Source organism: Vipera berus, assembly GCF_964194415.1.
Source record: "Vipera berus genome assembly, chromosome: 11".
Classification (NCBI taxonomy): domain Eukaryota; kingdom Metazoa; phylum Chordata; class Lepidosauria; order Squamata; family Viperidae; genus Vipera; species Vipera berus.
The window spans coordinates 4,028,837-4,048,852 of NC_138214.1; the positions used below are offsets into that span (position 1 = coordinate 4,028,837).

Genomic DNA, 20,016 nt, shown 5'->3' on the forward strand with positions numbered 1-20,016 from the left:
GACTCCCTCTTCTTTGGAGCAGCCCCCGAGATATTGGAACACTGCTATCATGTCCCCCCTTGTCCTTCTTTTCATTAAACTACACATACCCAATTCCTGCAAATGCCCTTTGTATGCGTGGCCTCAATTATTCCATGCTTTGGCAAAACAAAACTCAAACTGGAGCTAAGGAAGGTGTCAGGGGTATTTGCAGGGCATGGTCAAAAAAGTCAAAATGGTAGACACAATAATGCATTGCACATAAAAAGCAATCAGAACTTCCATCACGTTGGAAGCAGAAACATCTGGTCACTCCATGGTGACTCTTAATTTTTCAGTGTAGATTATTTATCAATAATCATTTATCAATAATATCAACAATTATTTATATCGAGGACAGAACAGGGCATTAGTGGACATACTATGTCTGGACCATGTAAGATGGTGCAGGGACATAAATTTCTGATCTAGAAAACACTTATTTGGATTAATTCCAAAGTTTGGACTGAAATGGACCCATGATATACTACAAGGTCAGATGTCCAATCCAAGAAGTGTTGGAGAAGTTGTCTCCAAATCTTCACAATATTGGAGAAGACGTCTCAAAGTCTCCACCATTACAAAGGACCAGAAGAAATAAACCAGAAGAGAGGCTGAGTTTGCATGACACTCACAAATCACATTTAACCTAGTTTGTTGCTGTGATGCTCTACCTGGAATATGTGGTTGTTTTATGCTTCAGTAAGTCACATGAATAGAGAACCAGTTTGGTGCAGTGATGAGAAACCAATACACTATGAATTCCAGGTCCATCGTAGGCATGAAGCCTGTTGGATGACCTTGAGCCAGTCCTTTTCTCTCAGCCCTAAGAAGCAAGCAATGGCTACCCTCTTCTGAAATCTTACTAAAGAAAATGGCAGAGTCTAGTCCAGCTAGGAGACAAGACTGATTTGAAGACACACACACACACACACACACACACACACACACACACACACAATAATGAGTGTTAGCTGAATTTCATGCAAGATAGGGGTTATTCAAATCTGCTGGAGCAAGATCACAGAATTTACACCCAGTGAGTCTGCTCTTATAAAAAAATCCAATTTTACTTGGAATTCATAGGTGTGATACTACCTTTAGTTTCCTACCAGGCCAAAAACAAAAAAATGCAAGCAATGTTTTGTTGGAGAGTCAGAACTACTGAGAGGCATAAAACAAAAAGGGTTTCGTGTTAAGTTGGAACTTTCTAATGAAACAGTGGAAGTCACACACACTCTCTGAATAGCTGGGTTGTGTCATGTTGAAAAGGGAGCATCCATTTCCAGCTGTCTCTGGGTCACATTCTGGTTTGAGTCAGGATCTAAATTAGGTTCCACACAATCAACGTGAGTAGGGCAAAACTAGCGATTTCAATCAAGCCAGCGGTGGGAGGAAATTAAAAAAAAAAGAAAGTCCGAGTCAGCTGTTTCCTTTCTTTGTCTTTGATCTCATTATCTTCCATTATGGTCTCCTAAAATGTCAGATTTATTTGTTTATTTATTAAAAATAAGGTTTTCAAAATAGCTGCATTTACACGGCAGGCCTGCTTCCAGTTCAACGAACCCTGGTTTATTCAATTAGCCCAATTTCCCAGATTCACATGGCTTCTTGTTTTATTGTTGTTATTGGCGATGGTTGTGCCTTCAAGACAGTGTTGACTCCTCATAACTGCCTGGATAAATTCCTGCAGTTTTCTTTGCAAGATTTCAGAAATGGGTTGCCATTGCCTGCTTCTTAGGGCTGAGACGTATGACTGGCCCAAAGTCAGCCAGCTAGCTTTCATGGCTAAGGCAGGACTAGAACTCACCCTCTCCTGGTGATTGGCCCAAAGTCCCCCAGCCAGCTTTAAAGCTAAGGTGGGACCAGAACTCACCATCTCCTGGTGATTGGCCCAAAGTCCCCCATCTGGCTTTCATCCTAAGCCTGAACTAGAACTCACAGTCTCCCAGTTTATAGCCTGAGGCTTTAACCACTGCACCAAAAAAACGCTTTCTATTCATGTGGCTTTTAAAATAACCACATAGCCCAGTTAGAACAACACAGCAACAAACTAGGTTAAAATCCAACCTGTGAATGTTATGCAAACTCAACCTATTTTAAACACAATCATGTGGCTAGAAAGACTACGGTGTCTAGATCCGGACTTCACAACAGTATTTTTTTCGCAACTTTGAAATAAAGAAATGCACTCACACGGCTTCAAATAGCATAGGCAAGATGTGCTTGTTTTGAAGCGAAAATAGGATTTCTTACATTGGAGACATCATCGCTGCCAGTTCACGTCTTCTGCAGATAAAATAGTTGGCCCTCTGAGCAGCAGGGGGAGGGGCTGAATTCCCAAATGCAGCCAGGATCGAGACCAAAGGGAATTTAAACTTCATTAAAAGCTTGGCTCCTGTGCCTTTCCCAAACAAGTAAATGACTAGGAATGATTTTTTCCCCAGAATTTTTGCAAAGCAGTTAGCCAAACAAACAAGCAAGCAAGCAAGCAAAAAAAAAAAAAGCCGACATTTACACGTATTATCAAAATGTAAGTACAAAAGTGCATGGGGTAGCAAAAGAGGAAATTATGCTTCGGAAACGTGTGCAACATTTTTATATGTTAGGGAAATGATGCTCCGATGCTGCATATCAATTCTGATGCAATTCTTTTGTGGCTTTTTAGTCGATGGGTAAATAGAGAACCAAGTGAATCTAAGATGAGAAACACAGAAAAATCCAAATGGGCAGATGTGTTTGGTCTCTGATTAATATTCATAGTTCTGTTACAACTGCTGCTTCATTTGTACAGCACTTACATTTCATTGCAAAATAATGAAAGTATAAAAGTGTCATATAATGCATAAAATGGAATAACAGGATAAAAAAAAGGCTGGTGTTTTGTGAGGGCAAGTGTGACTTAGTGCTTAAGGTGCTGACCTAGAAACCTGGGTGACAGTGAGTTCTTGTCCTACCTTAGGCATGAAAGCAACCAGGTCACTTTGAGCCAATTCCTAGGAGATGCTGAGTTCTATTCCCGCCTTGGATATAAAAGCCAACTAGGTGACTTTGGGCCAATCACTAGGTGATGGTGAATTCTAGTTCCGCCTTAGGCACAAAAGCCGGCTGGGTGACATTGGGCCAGTCATACCTCTCAGCCCTAAGAAGCAGGCAATGGCAACCAATTTCTGAAATCTTGCAAAGAAAACTGCAGGAATTTATCCAGGCAGTTATGAGGAGTCAACACTGCTGGGTGGCTTAGGATGAACCACCAGGAGGCAGTAGGTTCTAATCCCACCTTAGACATAAAAGTTGGCTGGGGGACCCGGGGCCATTAGCAACTGAATTTCCGGTCCTAATTGTGGTCGAGGACTCCCTGTATTAGTCCAGGTAAAAGTGTCACATATCTACAGGTAATCGGAAGACACCGCCCCCCTTCTCTTTCCATTGGATCATCCTGAACAACTGAGGCTGCTATTTATCTGTTTATCCGTGACCAGACTTCCTCTCCTTTTTTTATCCCCTCAAGTAATTACACAACAGCACAGGTCAGGCTCTGTAACAAGGGATAAGTGTTGATTTGTATTGAAGGGATTTTATGTTTAAGGTTAATGTTAGTAATACTGTTAGTAATACTGATATTAGTAGTGATACTTTGTTATATATATATATAACAAAGTATAGCACACATGTGCGGGGGAACCTTTACCTTTATATATATATATATATATATATATATATATATATATATATATATATATATATATATATATATACATATATATATATATATACATATATACATATATATACATATATATACATACATATATATATACATACATACATACATACATACATACATACATACATACATACATATATATATATATATATATATATATATATATATATATATATATAAGGTAAAGGTAAAGGTTCCACATGCGTGCTAGTCGTTTCCGACTCTAGGGGCCAGTGCTCATCTCCGTTTCAAAGCCGAAGAGCCAGCGCTTGTCCGAGGACGTCTCCGTGGTCATGTGGCCGGCATGACTAGACGCCAAAGACGCACGGAACGCTGTTACCTTCCCACTGTAGTGGTCCCTATTTTTCTACTTGCATTTTTACATGCTTTCGAACTGCTAGGTTGGCAGAAGCTGGGACGAGTAACAGGCACTCACTCTGTTACGCGGCACTTGGGATTCGACCCGCCAAACTGCCAACCTTCTGATCGACAAGCTCAGTGTCCTAACCCACTGAGCCACCGCGTCCCAAACCTCAGCTCAATAGTTTCTTTTGGCTCTTTTAAATTCCTGAGTATTGCTGGGGCAATTGTGAGGCTAAGTGTGAAAGCTTACAGTATCTAAGGCATTGCTAGCATTGAGGGTCTCATCAGGTAAACTAAAGATTTTCTATCCAGGAGAAAAAAATCAACACGTCTCTCTTCTCGCTTTCTCTCAGCAAACATGGTTATTGCATGAAAACAGGAAATCCCGCTAAACCCCCAAATGCTAATCAGTTAAAGGACAGAGGCTTTAACCTTACTTTCAACTGCATCGCAGGTGGAAAGACAGCCTCTGATAGCAGCTAATATACAGTGGCCTTATTTACCTAGTGAATTTAGCGAGATCTGTTAAAATGCTAGCAAATTCCTGGAAGCCCGGCAGCCAGGCAAATCAGCCATCCACAGGCACATAGAGATAAACACCAACTACCTACCATTCAAAAGAGACAATCAAAAAGCTAGATGCTCCTGACCAGCAATCGGCACCCAGATAAGCAGAAATTAACACCAAGCAGCAAGGAAACAATATCCCAATCAAGGAACTACCAACCCAGTAAAGAGCATCCTACGTTAACTAGAAATGAGAAGGGAAAAAAAATGGCTGCAGACATGCTCATTCTAAAGTCTAAAATCTCTTCTAAATGTCATGGTTCGGATAGACAGAGACATCCTAATTAAGGAACTGCCAATGCTGACAGGAAAAGCCACTTGTATTTAAATAAAGAGCAAAAGCGATTCCCTTTTAGCACTGATGATGTTACCTAGTTGGGTAAATGAAACATCTGCAGGAAAGAAAAAACCCCCCCGAGAGATTAATGTAACCAGTGGTGGGATTCAAATAGGTGAACAACCGGTTCTCCAAGTGGATGCCGCTTCCGGAAGTCCATTCTGGGCTTTGGCAACAAAAAAATTAGCTACTGGTTCTGCTGAAGTGGTGCGAACCGGCTGAATCCCACCACTGAATGTAACCCCTAACTCAATCCTCTAGCCTGGAACAGGGACATTCTGCCAACAACAATCAGTTTCTCTTTCTCCAAAAAAGGACAGCAACTTTCACAAAACCTTGTATCTTCACAAACAGATAAAGGTTTGGAGAAAAAAAAAGCTAATCATAGCCAGCCCTGATTCTTACTAGGAAGTTTTTTTTAAAAAAACAAACCAACCCTAAATTATAATAATTCTGGCAATCTACAAGGTGGTGTTCATATAATACCACCAGCTGAGTCTGCTTCCAGAGCATCTTTACACTGCATTCTACACATCGAAAAACTAAAGTGCGAAGTAGCACATCGCAAGCGCCAGAACAATTATGCTGGCCGTTAACCCAAGCCATTAATGTTCAGAATTAAGTGTAAGAAAAGATGATCTCGTCAGTCACAAAAGAGAGGCTGCTTGCCGAAAGGCTGAAAGGTCCTATCGAAACATCATATTTCTGAATTCAATATCAGTCCCAAAGAAATAGGCATTCAAGTCGCGGGACGGACCGAGAGTTATTGACCGAAATCACCGAGACGCATCGGAGGAGAACCGCCTTTCTCTCTGTACATGTCTAATTTGCAAAGAGAAGGGAGGTTTGAAACGGATTGAATAAATTACCTGTTGTTAATTAATTATTCACCCAGCTCCCGCCGTTGTCTCTGGATCACTGAACTATAATTTGTAGCTTAATCATGGATGGCTATAATATATGTAAATTCGGTCACCGTAAACTATTCAGCTTGGGCAACGAAGGGTAGAGAACTACTTTGAATTAGCAGAGAATCGGAGGAAGCTTGCGTGGTGAAGTGCGCCCGTTTGATTTGCGAACGACGTAATTGGAGTCCCTTGCAGGAAACTATTAGCTTGCAGTGCCACCAAAGTGAAATTGATATTTATTTGCAGGCCACCCACCAGAATGCCAGCTATAGCAGTGGGTGGGGGCAGCAGATTGGGTGCCCGTGTTTCAGAGAGAGAGAGAGAGAGAGAGAGAGAGAGATCCAGAGAGAGAGAGAGAGAGAGAGAGAGAGAGAGAGAGAGAGAGAGAGAGAGAGAGAGAGAGACGCTATTGCTAAGCACATTGGTTTGTGCTTAAATTGTAAGCCGCCCTAAGTCTTCGGAGAAGGGCGGGATATAAATGGGATTAAAATAAATAATAAAAAATAAATAAATAAAAACTACTTTGCACAAAAGAGAGGAAATGTATTGAAATGTATCCCATGTGCAACCAGAAGACAGAGGTTTGCAAGCAATCTATAAATGATTCTGCACAGGTAGTCCTCGACCTACGACCGCCATGGAGCCCAAAAAAGCTCTGTCGCTAAGCGAGACAGTTGTTAGGGGAGTTTTGCCCCCATTTTTTGAGATTCCTTGCCATGGCTGTAAAGTGAATCGCTGTGGTTGTTAAGTGAGTAGCATGGTTGTTAAGTGAATCTGGCTCCCCCATTGACTTGGCTTGTCAGAAGGTTGCAAAAGGGGATCACGTGTCCCCCTCCCTGGGACACGGCAACCCGTCATAAACATGAGCCAGTTGCCAAGCGTCTGAATTGTGATCACGTGACCCTTAGGGATGCTGCAACGGTTGCAAGTGTGAAAAAAGGGTCACAAGTCACTATTTTCAGTGCTGTTGTAACTTCAGACAGTCACTAAATGAACTGTTGCACACACACACACACACACACACACACACACACACACACCAGTCACGTGGATCAAAATTCAGAGGCTTGGCAATGACTCATATTTATGACCGTTGCACCATTGGGGGATCAGATGACTGCCATTTGTGACCTGCTCAGATGGCTTCTGACAAGCAATGACAATGGAAGAAGCCAGATTTGCTTAATGACCCCATGATTCACTTAACAACTGCAAGGATTAACAACCACAGCAAAAAAATGGTCATAAAATTAGGTCGTTTACCACTACCTTGCTGAACAGTGGGGATTCTACCCCCAAGGACCAACTGCATTTTTTTGCAGGGATGTGACATTCAGATTTCCCATTGGCAGGATCCTTATTTTTCTCCTCCTCCTCCTCCTCCTCCTCCTCCTCCTCCTCCTCCTCCTCCTCCTCCTCCTCCTCCTCCTCCATAATAAACCCCACTCCCTTCTAGGACTGATAGTTACTTAGTTGGGCAGTGAAACATCTCCAAGAAAACAACCAAGCTCAGAGAGCACTGGGGACTCCATAGCCGCCATCCTCCTCCTCCTCCTCCTCCTCCTCCTCTTCTCATAAAAAAACAGCCTATTATCCTAATCTGGATGCTCTTGACTTTGATCATCAACTGTGGCCAGAAAAAGAAGAATGATGCACAGCCCTGACCTTTCCTGATCCCGCCCGTTTGGACAGGATTGGCTGCTCATTCTGCCATTCTTCCCCATTTAGCAAAGCGGTAAACAAGGTTGGGGAGAAGGAAACTGGATGACATTGTCTAGCAAATTGCAGAATGTTGAAAAGGTCAAAAATTGCAGAACGAGACTCTCCTGTAATTTACAGCTGCTTGGAGCTGTTCCCATTCTAATAACTCATTTGCGGGACAATCCTAGCAACAGAACATTAAAGCCAACGTGTGAATCCATTTCCAAAGCTGGATTTTATATTCAGATTTTTATTTTTTTTTTATTTTTTTTTTCCTAACAAAGGAGGAGAAGGGATTGCCAATTTACCCTGCGTTTAATTTCAATTTCTCCCTCCGGTAAACATAAGAGCAAAGCTGGTTGTTGTTGTTTTTTCCTTTGCTCCCCAGCTGTGGATCCAATAAATCCTATCAAAATTCAGACATGGCAAATTCTCAAAATGCAACCTAAAGCATGAAAAGGCTTCCTGACTAATATCGTCTCCTGTTTTTTTTTTTTGCGTTTTTGGAGAGTGAATTTCTAAGTCTTCCAAGACACTCGGGAAAGGGGGAAAAAAATGAAAAATCTGTTGCATGGCTCAGTTTGAAAGTTTTTCATCCTAGTTTTTGTTTTCTTCCACACCGGCTGTAATTAGATTAACCATCAAGAGTTTCTGATTGTTCCCCGAGGCTTAGACATAGTGTCTTGCTTATAATCATGGACCTGGGGGGGAGGGGATGGTAAGATTTTACTAGACTCACAAATCCAGACAGTGCTCAAAATTGCAACAGCTAAACAAACAGGGGAGAAAATCAAATTTTTCAGCACAGTCTCTCATAAAGTTTGAGTCCTGAATCCAAAAAAGATTCAGTCTGCCAATCCAGATTGCACCCTAGGTTTGTATGGGGCTGAAACCCATTTATGATTCTTTATCTTCTCGTGCTTACATTATTTTCAATCTTATCAAAACACTGGAAAATTGATATAATTTATCAGAGCGGCCTCCTGCCATCTCCTAAGCCCTTGAAAGTTAAAAACAAGTAGAAAAATAAGATGTTTTTTAAAAAACTCTTGTCTTTGTCTAATAGGATTGTTTTCATCTTCGTCATCTTGTAAACTAAAATGAGATTGTGCTTCTTAGCATCCGAGCTCAAATCCTGAAATTAGGTTATAGATGTGCATGGATTTATAGAAGATCTTAGCTGTATATTTATTCTACATATATATACCATGAGGCAGTTCAGTTGCGATCTATGGAAACCGATTTTGTTCACAGCAAAATGGGACTTATTTCTTAAAATACAGTTAAACACAAGCTGGAAATATTGGCGAAGAGCAGAGCAAGGTATCTTGTATTTAAATACCTTCAAAAAGCGCAGAAGTGGGTCGTAAGAGATGTAACAACAACTTGGTCTCAACAGTTTAGAAGTAAGAGGCATTAGACTTAAACTAATCTGTTTAATGTACACTTAAAACCATTTAATTGAAGGCCTATCAAGGATGGGAGAGAAAATTGTTTTACCCAGTTGCAGGCATCTGTGCTACCTGAACTGAAAAATTGTTCACTTGGGATTCAAGTTTTTGTTTTTTTTTAAGAATTCAGTCTGTGCTAATATTTGCAAATGTGTTTTAGAGAAATGCCTGAATGTAGATGGGTGGTAGATTCGTGAAAACAATAATAAAAAAATGTGCTCTTAATACTACTCGTTTACAAAAATGACCTGTAAGCAAAACTGAAAAAGGTGTTATGTCTGTTCGCTAGAGTGCAGCCTGATCATATATGACAGATTTGCAAAAACGAGAAACTGGAAAACAAATAATAAAAAAAAATCTAGGAGGTTACTACTGTATCACCATTCCTTGCAGCAACATGTTCCTTAAGTGGTACGTAAAGAAAGAGAAATTCCATCCAGGTAGTATCATGTGGAATGACCCAGTTTTTATTACAGGTAGTCCTCGCCTTACAACATTTGTTTAGTGACCATTCAAAGTTACAACAGCACTGGAAAAAGTGACTTGGGATGGTTTTCCACCCTTACGACCGCTGCAGCGTCCCCAGGGTCACGTGATCGAAATTCAGATGCTTGGCAAGTGGCTCATATTTCTGACGATCCCAGGGTCACGTGATTCCCCCTTTTGCGCCCTTCTGGCAAGCAGAGTCAATGGGGGAAGCCAGATTCACTTTACAGCCATATTACTAACTTAACAACGGTGGTGATTCACTTAAGGACGGTGGCAAGAGAGGTCCTAAAATGAGGCCAAACTCACTTAACAACCATCTCACTTAGCAACAGAAATTTTGGCCGTAAATTAAGGACTACCTGTATAAAGGTGGGCAGAAAGATTTCTGTTTCCTACATACCGTCCATAACATTATAAATTCAGTCCTATTCTCCCCCAGTACACTGAATTTATCAACATTTCTGCCATGTGCAGTGAAAAAGCAGCTGTTTCATGCACCATTTCAAGAGAGGATGCGCTGATCTTCGAATCCATCCATCATATCCTTGGGTGAACCTCAGACAATTAGCCCCATTCTCCAATCCGACGCAAAAGTCCTCCTTGAAACCCTTGTTGGAATAACCCTCCCCCATTGAGAATGAGAAAGTAAACTGTTGATTTACATACAGTAATATCAGCCACACTCCGCTCTGGCTTCATTTCGATTCCATCTTCTGAGAAAGGAACTTACCCAATTGGACTTCGAGAAGACTCGTCTGATTCTCTACTGGATACAAAGGCTGAGGGGGTCTGTTGGTGACTAAAGCTGGAAGGAATAGGGGAGGAGAAAAGAGGAAGGGGGGAAATTAAAAGAACAATCTGGATCTGGAGACAATGAGTCTTGTGCAAAGGCTTGGATTTGCAGACCTGGGTTTTTTTAAGACACCCATTTTTTAAGATGACCATCAGCAGCATTCTGCTAGCTTTGGAATTATATTGATTAAAAGCTCCCTTTATGACCTTGTAATCCCTCAGTTCAGGGTAGAGTCGGGGTGACTGAATGGAGCTGAGTGTTTACTGGCCAGATGACCTTCCTGATGCCTACGCGGAGTTCACAGCAATTTTTTTTTTGGCGCCCTGAGAGAAAAACCTCTGCCACCACCTAGGATCGAACCGTCAACCTTTCAAGTGGGAAGCAACCGTCTTCCCCGCTAGGCCACCAAGCTGTTCCTTAGGAATTATATTGATGATGGCACCAAAAGCAACAACCAGAATCATACAATCCTATTTTATGCAAGTGGATCCTCAACACAGCTAACAATGATGAAATAGGTCAGTTCAACTGGAGGGAAAAAACTCATATGAGAGAGAGAGAGAGAGAGAGAGAAAGAGAGAGAGAGAGAGAGACAGAGACAGAGAGAGAGACAGAGAGAGGGAGAGAGAGAGGGGGGGAGGGAGAGAGAGAGAGAAAGAGAGAGGGAGGGAGGGAGAGAGAGAGGGGGGAGGGAGAGAGGGAGGGAGAGAGAGAGAGAGAGAGAGAGAGAGAGAGAGAGAAAGAGAGAGAGAAAGAGAGAGAGAGGAAGGGAGAGAGAGAGAGAGAGAGACAGAGAGAGAGAGGGAGAGAGAGGGGGGGAGGGAGAGAGAGAGAGAGAGAGAAAGAGAGAGAGAGGGAGGGAGAGAGAGGGGGAGGGAGAGAGAGAGAGAGAGAGAGAAAGAGAGAGAGAGAGGGAGAGGGAGAGGGAGAGAGAGAGAGAGAGAGAGAGAGAGAGAGAGAGAGAGAGAGAGAGAGAGAGAGAGAGAGAGAGAGAGAGAGAGAGAGAGAGAGAGAGAGAGAGAATATCCCAAAGGTGCTTTTTCCAAAAGGCAACTGGACTTTCCAAGAAAGAAAGTCCAGTTGCCTAGTGAAAAAAAGCACCTTTGGTATGATCATATCCTGGATGATGGAAAGTCTTCATAGACGAGAAGGAGAAAGAAAGGGAAAGAGAAAGAGAAAGAGAGAAAGAGAAACAGAAAGAGAAAGAGAGAGAAAAAGAGAAAGAGAAAGAGAGAGAGAAAGAGAAAGAGAAACAGAGAGAAGAGAAAGAAAGAGAAAGAAAGACAGAGAGAAACAGAAAGAGAAGAAAAAGAAAGAAAGAAAGAAAGAAAGAAAGAAAGAAAGAAAGAAAGAAAGAAAGAAAGAAAGAAAGAAAGAAAGAGAAAGAGAAAGAGAGAGAGGAGAGAGAACTTTTCTCAACTGCATTGTGTAGGTTCCTTCTAAGCCTCTCATTGCTTATACACACCATTGTATTCAAGCTACCCGGGGGATTCTCTTTAGCAGCGTGTGGCAGCCACACACACCTCTTCCTAGCCAGAGATGGAACAACTGAAGCCAATGAAACATCAGGGCAACTAAATTACTTTTGGATTAGCTAGGAATAGAAAGTTGCTGGCAGGTGGGGGAAAAATAATAATCAATGCTTTTCACTAATGCACTTGGAATGCCATTAGTGGGAACAGGAAAGCCTGCCAATCATCGCGTAACCTCTACCGAGAATTTTCCCAAAGCGGCCGGGTGGATTCGTACACAAGTCTTAAAGTCTAATTCGCTTAAATAGACACCAATGATGGAAAGTGTAGAGATCAATTGCAAAGGATTCGCTGGCGTGATTTCAAATGGGCCTGGATCAGACAGAGAGCTCGGGGCGGTGTGTGGAACTTAGGAAGAGCCAAAATGTTCCTCGTTGGCTGAAAACTATTATTCTCAACAGTTTGTGGAGGGTATGAGAAAGAGACCCGCTCTCTCCAGTCCAGGTCTCATGGGACCCTCCTGGAGAACCAGGTCCAACAGGGAAGCAAGGAACGCCTCTGCATTTCCATCCTTTCAAGACCTTGATGAGGATTGTTCAGTCTCTCGACCAGGCTAAAACAGGGCTGAGAACTTTGGATGGGTAATCTATAGTTTGGCCTGTTGGTGGAACCCAACTGTTATTTTCATTTGTGCATGGGGCCATTATTATTATTTATTATTTTATTATATTTATATACCGCCCTTTCCCGAAGGACTCAGGGCGGTTTACAGGGTGATTAAAACGAAAAATACAAAAGTTAAAAACATCTAGTCAAGCCATTCCCATTGTGTGAAGAATGGGGGAACCATGAGACCAGAGACCAACTAAAGGAAGCCATTTTGATGCAGTGGTTAAGGTGCTGGCCAAGAAACCAGGAGACAGTGAGTTCTAGTCTCACTTAAGGCATGAAAGCCAGCTGGGTGACTTTGGGCCAATCACCAGGAAACTGGAAGTTCTAGTCCCGGCTTCGGCATGAAAACCCACTGAGTGACTTTGGACCAATCAACAGGAGACAGAATTCTAGTCCTGCCTCAGTCATAAAACCTGGCTGGGTGCCTTTGGGCCAATCACCAGGAGATGGTGAGTTCTAGTTCCGCTTTAGGCATGAAAGCCAGCTGGGTGACTTTGGGGAGTCCCTCTCTCTCAGCCCAACCCACCTCACAGGGTGGTTGTTGTGGGGAAAATAGGAGGAGGAAGGAATATTAGGTATGTTTGTCCCCTTGAGTTACTTACAAAAAAATAATAAAGACAGGATAAGGACTTAATAAAATAAATAAAACAAATGTACAATGAAAACTAGGCACAGCATCCTTGCATCTCATCCCTAACTAGGTGTCAGAAATCTTCCACCCACGAGATTTGTGCTACAATTCCCTTCTCTTTTGAAAGAACATTTGGCAAACACGTTCTTTTTCCCTTCCGAGGACAAGCAAAACACAAATATTTTCATTTTGCTTCAGCTGATTTCCTTAATAAGAAGACGAAAGGGAAACAACACATGCCTTTTCCCCAACAGCAAAATTCATATGCAATTATCAGGATATCCGAGTGCATTTCAGACATTCAGAGTGATCCAATTCATAATAGATGTTTGAAACAGGGAACTTTTCTGCAGCTGACCAGAGAGGGAGAGAGATAAAACAGCCTGACAGGTAAACACAAATATGAAATCAGGAAAAACACAGCCCTGAGAGTACATATTACCGGAACACTGTAAATTCAGGATTTGAGCAAAATCTCCTTGCAATGTGGTCTTCTCCCGTATTTATTCTGATTTCTTCCAGGATTTTCAATTACAGTTTTGATGAATGAGACGAAATGCTTTCAGGATTCAGCTGGTCAACTACCCTGAGATGGGAAGCAGATAAGCCAAGGCTGAAATAACAGCTTCAAGAAACCGCTTTCTGTTAAAAGCTGAGAATTTTCCAATACGATGGTCGGTAATGGAAAGAAGTAGACTTTCCATTCCCCAGAACTGCGGAGAGGTTTTGATGTCCTCTACCCTTGATGAAAGGGACACGGTGGCTCAGTGGGTTAGGACGCTGAGCTTGTCGATCAGAAGGTCGGCAGTTTGGCAGGTCAAATCCCGAGTGCCGCGTAACAGAGTGAGCGCCTGTTACTCATCCCAGCTTCTGCCAACCTTGCAGTTCGAAAGCATGTAAAAATGCAAGTAGAAAAATAGAGACCACTACGGTGGGAAGGTAACAGCGTTCCGTGCGCCTTTGGCATCTAGTTATGCCGGCCACATGACCACGGAGACGTCCTCGGACGTCCTCTTCGGCTTTGAAATGGAGATGAGCACCGGCCCCTAGAGTCAGAAACGACCAGCACGCATGTGCGGGGGAAACTTTACCCTTACCTTACCCTTGATGAGGCTTGGTAGGCTCTGTAATACTTTAAACTTGTAATGGTCATAAGGTGCAATCAATAGACGAAGGACTGTATTTTAACCTACTTTTTAATGTGTTTTAACTTATTCATGGGCATTTTGTTTAATCGTTTTTAATTTTTGTATCTTGTTTTTTAATATGTATTGCCCTGTTCACCGCCCTGAGTCCTTCGGGAGAAGGGCGGTATACAAATAAAATTAATAATAATAATAAAAAATAATTTCTCCAATTGTTTCTCTCAGAAAAGATTGATGTGCAATTTCTATTAAGCAGTCCAATTTTCAAACTGAACAGTTCAAATTCATCCAAGGAAGGAACTATACACACACACACACACACACACACACACACATACACACGTCCCAGGTTGGCGCCGGTTTGCTTAACACTCAACCCCAAGTTTGCTATTACCATGAGTGATGACGATGGATCCTCACTGGATCCTCATCATGGAGGCCTCACTGGAGAATTTCTTGAGTGGAAGTTGCATTTTTTCCAGTTTGCAACCCAAAGAATGTTGCATTCTGGAGCACCTTAGCTCAGCAGGAAGGTCAGTCTGGGAAGACCCATTTCTCTGAAAGACAGCTTGCTTGCCACAAGTCACTTGCCCTGAAAAATTCACTCTCTGAAATGTGTTGGATGAGCACACACTCAGCTGAAGAGAGATTAAAGCAAGGATGTCCAGCCTTGGCAACTGGGGAATTCTGGGAGTTGAAGTCCATAAGTCTTAAAGTTGCCAAGACTGAACTTCCCTGCATTAAAATATCTGACAGGGTTAGAAATTCTGTTTCTATATAGCACCACAGATCAAGCAAAGAGTACAGTCGCCATGTGCTTTACTGCTTAACTGTTTAATTGTAACAGGAAACTGGAAACTCTACTTAGGACAAAAGAACATAGACTAATATATACCATAGATCCAAACTTGTAAACACTGTCATCTACTGGTAGCTGTTGCACAAAAATACTGTTGTGACTCAGGGCCAGCCGGTGGGCCCGGCAGCCGGCTCAGATGTATCGGATGACTCAGATGAGGGGGAGGAGGAGGGTGTGGAAGACGAACCGGCTGATGATGGCTTGCAGGCTTGGCAGAGCCCTCAGCCGGGGCCCTCTTCTCAGCTGCGTGAGCCCGATAGTGCGGAGGATGATGACCCACAGCTGGCCCTGTTCAAGGACGCCCGACGCAGGAGGCAGTCGAGCAGGACTAAGCAGAAAAAGGCTGCGGGTCTCCTCGGGAGGAGGCACAGGGAGACCACGCCCTGAACTCTAAATAAAAGGAGTGTTTGGGGAGGGGCTGGTTGCTGAAAGCAACCCTTCCGCTTGAGGATTCAAGTTCCTGTGCTTTTGGTTTCTTGTTCTGTTGTTTGGCTTGTGAATTAAACTTGGCAGACGCTTTGCAGCCTCAGACGCTCTCCAGTCTCTACTGCTTGAACAGGGGTTTGCCTTATTACAAGGCCGGTAGTTGGCTGGTTCAGAACAAATACTTCCCAACAATAAAGTCTTAAGAGGTGTGTATTCCTGTAATTAGAACCCATAGCAATAGGCAAGAATTCCATCAGGTACTCCTCTGGATCTCATTTTGAGACTGGCAGGTGGTTCTCAACTTACAACCATTCACTTAGCAACCATTTGAAGTTACAATGGCCCTTAAAAAAGTAACTTATGCACTTATGACTGTTGCAGCATCCTCAGGGCCATGTGAGGTGCTTGGCAACTGGCCTATATTTATGATAGTTGCAGCATCCCAGAGTCACATGATCACCAATTTCTAACCTTCCCAACTGGCTTCCAAGGTGCTAAGGCTAATGAGGGGAAGCTGGATTTGCTTAACAGTGGTGTGATTCACTTTACAAACTGGTTAAGCGTAATGAGACTTGGCTCATAGATCATATGCCACCAAATAACTAACCAAGATTAATTTTAGCTACACTGAGCATGTTTTATTAATGCAGCTGCTTCCTCTTTAACTAAGCTGGTTAAACATAATGAGGCTTGGCTCATTGCTCATGAAAACAGCCATGTTTCTTTCTCCCATTCAAGGCAAGAGACGATGCTTCCTTCAGCCATTTGTCTGAATAACTCTCCCGAAGATAAAATGCTCTCCAGAGGGGAACAATGCAAACCAACTAGATGAACTCCGTTTCAAAACTGACAGTGAGTTAGTCAGCTTAAAGTGGCTTCATCGTGAGCGAGAAATAAATGTAAGTATATGGTAGCATTGTTGCATATTTGAGTGATTTGATAATAATTTGGCATGCCGGAGATTGAGCTGCCTTCCCTGCAGTAGCACAGCAATATCAACCTGACAAAATGATTACGCCGGCATCTGACATTTGATAGAGCCCAAATAAAGTCGCTGTAACACAGCCCTGTCAGAGGATAAATGTGTTCGGCTTTGAAAATAAACATCTCACACTCTTTTTCTATAAAATGCTTCAGCATTCAGCTGGGAGCGAGGGAGACCTCATTATCCCGTGACAAAGTTCGCTTCCATTTGAAATTATTTATTCAAGGAGCAAATCCATCATTTGTCTGCAACAACCTGAGAACGGAGCGATTCCCGGCGTCCGATTCACAGCTTGGGCACCTCGTGCTAACGTGGCATCAAATTCACAGGGCTGTTCCTTTGCCTTGGGGAGAGCAGTTGGCGGGGGCCAACTTTTTGAACAACAAAGTAAACAAAGAGTACAGAGAAGAGCAACAAAGTGTCCTGGTTCCGACAGATGAAACTCTTCAAAGAACGTTGAGACATTGTTTTCCTTAAAGAATCTTTATTTGAGAAGCATAGCATCGGCACTAACATACTCAAAGCCAAATCTGAGATCCCCTCCCCTGAGCACATAGCATCAAAGCACAATTCCCTCCTCCAGTTAACAGTCATAAATCACATTCTCCAGTTAATTTGAAATACAGGCTTTCCCTCCAGTTCTCCAACCTGCCATTTCTTATCATCTCTTATTTTAAAAAAAACTTGATTCTCATACTACTGCAGTATTGTCGTGTCTAACTAACTCCATATACACTCCCCCCCTCATCCCCCAGCCCCGTACCATCTAATTCTAACTCTAAGAGTAAAACATAAGAAGGAAAATGGCTGCATCTCCATATGTTGTCAAAGCAAGAACATCTGATGTTAGCAGCATTGACACAAAGATGATCAGGGGACTGGAAGCTAAAACATATAAGGAACGGTAGTTGGAATTGGGAATGTCTAGTTTAATGAAGAGAAGGATGAGGGGGGACATGACAGCAGTGTTCCAGTATCTCAGGGGTTGCCGCCCAAAAGGGGGAGTCACGCTATTCTCCAAAGCACCTGAAGGCAGGACAAGAAGCAACGGATGGAAACTAACCAAGGAGAGAAGCAACCTAGAACTAAAGAGAAATTTCCCGACAGTGAAAACAATTAACCAGTGGAACAACTTGCCTCCAGAAGCTGTGAAGGCTCCAACACTGGAAGATTTTAAGAAGAGACTGGATAGACATTTGTCTGAAATGGTATAGGGCAGTGATGGCAAATCTTTTAGAGACTGAGTGCCCAAACTGCAACCCAAAACCCACTTATGTATCATCGGGTGCCGGGTAGGCATGGCCCATTGGGTGGGTGTGGCCATTTAGGTGGGCGTGGCTGCTGTGATAACGGCAGACTGGGTGGGACTAAAAAGTTTAATCAATTCCAACTTTGCAAGATCTTTTTTCCCCCCGTGAGAAGTTGAGTTAATTGATTGATTGAACCCTTTTTTTGCACATAGCAGCGGAGGCCTAAAGCAAAAAGGTTTTATAAAATCCAGGTGAAGGCCTAGGACTGGGGCGATGGTGCACGTGCCCACAGAGAGGGCTCTGCTTGCCACCTGTGGCACATGTGCCATAGGTTCGCCACCACGGGTATAGGGCTTCCTGCCTCAGCAGGGGGTGGACTAGATGACCTCCAAGGTACCTTCCAACTTCTTCTTCTTCTTCTTCTTCTTCTTCTTCTTCTTATTATTATTATTATTATTATTATTATTATTATTATTATTATTATTATTATTATTGAATCTCACAGCAGCAAAAACCTCTGCTTCCGCCCATCTTTGTAGCAGACACGGCCCCTCACTCTAAGCATAAGTAGTTCTTGGCTAACCACCATTAGGTTAGCGACCATTCACAGTTGCAACAGCACTGAAAAAAGTGACTTAGGACCAGTCCTTGTGCTCGCGACCATTGTGACACTCACACACAGGCGTGCAATCAAAATTCAAGCACTTGGCACCTGGCATGGAATTGTGATGGTTGCTGTGTTTGTTCTGAGAGGAGGGAACCACTTTCCCTTTTATCCCTCTCACAGTAAGAGGTTGAATGGGATGGCTTTCCAGCTTCTTCTTAAAGGCAAGTAATATGTATACCACGGCACCGAATTTGGTGCCTCTGGGTCACTGGAGAAGCGAGAAGTGACCTAAATCTAATATTTAGACCTCACCCCACCCCACTTTAACTTTCTCTCCCCTTTCCTGGCTTTTATCCCATTTTGCTAGGTGCTACATTCCTTCTCCAAAGTTCACCTTTGAGGTTCTCCACAAAAGCCTTATATATTGGTAGAAGAGAATATTTGTAATGGTTGAAATGGGGGATCCTTGGTGCTCTCTGAGCATGGTGGGTCTCTTGCAGATGTTTCATTACCCAGCTAGGTAGCATCATCAGAGCTATGGAGGAAGAGGAGCAGGAGAAGGACTGTGGGGTCCTTGGTGCTCTCTGAGCTTGGTGGTTTTCTTGCAGATGTTTCATGACCCTACTAGGTCACATCATCAATGCTAGAAGAGATCGGGGTTTGTGGAGTGGAGGAAAACAGGTGGAGGAGGAGAACTGTGGGGTCCTTGGTGCTCTCTGAGCTTGGTGGTTTTCTTGCAGATGTTTCATGACCCTACTAGGTCACATCATCAATGCTAGAAGAGATCGGGGTTTGTGGAGTGGAGGAAAACAGGTGGAGGAGGAGAACTGTGGGGTCCTTGGTGCTCTCTGAGCTTGGTGGTTTTCTTGCAGATGTTTCATGACCCTACTAGGTCACATCATCAATGCTAGAAGAGATCGGGGTTTGTGGAGTGGAGGAAAACAGGTGGAGGAGGAGAACTGTGGGGTCCTTGGTGCTCTCTGAGTTTGGTGGTTTTCTTGAAGATGTTTCATGCACCCAACTAGGTCACATCATCAGTGTTAGAAGGGAGCAGGGTTTGTGGAGTGGAGGAAAACAGGTGGAGGAGGAGAACTGTGGGGTCCTTGGTGCTCTCTGAGCTGGGTGGTTTTCTTGAAGATGTTGCATTACCCAACATTATCCATCAGTGCACTGATGATGTTACCTAATTTGATTACAATATGTCTGCAAGAAAACCACCTGTCTCAGAGAGCACCAAGGACCCCTCCCCCCAGTACTTTCCTCTTCCTCCGTAGCCCTGGTGATGCTACCTGGCTGGGCCATGAAAAGTCTACAAGGAAGCCACCAAGCCCAGACAGCACATAGGACCCCTCACTGCAACCCTGAGCTACAATCCCATATTCTTATATAACTAGTTGTAGATCCATTGTAGTAGTTTGCTTCCACTTCCTCTTATTCCCTAAAGGATGGGAAGTGAACTTCAGAAAATCAACACAATTAGGAGGTTCAGGGGTTCAAAACTGAGACCCTTTACACACACACACCTGGATCTTTGCCGCTGCTGAACGTCATTCAAGATTTCTTTTCATTTCTAGCCATTCCACACTCTGAAGTTTATTAGCAGTACATTTGGATA

At 43.0% G+C, this 20,016-nt stretch overlaps 1 protein-coding gene across 1 annotated transcript in view; it reads right to left on the reverse strand.

The window, feature by feature from the left end:
• Positions 1-20,016, reverse strand: part of IL1RAPL2 (interleukin 1 receptor accessory protein like 2) — a gene marked incomplete at both ends in the record, with an annotated part of 258,875 nt that overhangs the window by 52,968 nt on the left and 185,891 nt on the right. The window contains one exon of the mRNA XM_081336518.1: positions 10,292-10,366. Coding sequence (XP_081192644.1) covers positions 10,292-10,366 — 75 coding nt within the window. The remainder of the gene's footprint in view (positions 1-10,291; positions 10,367-20,016) is intronic.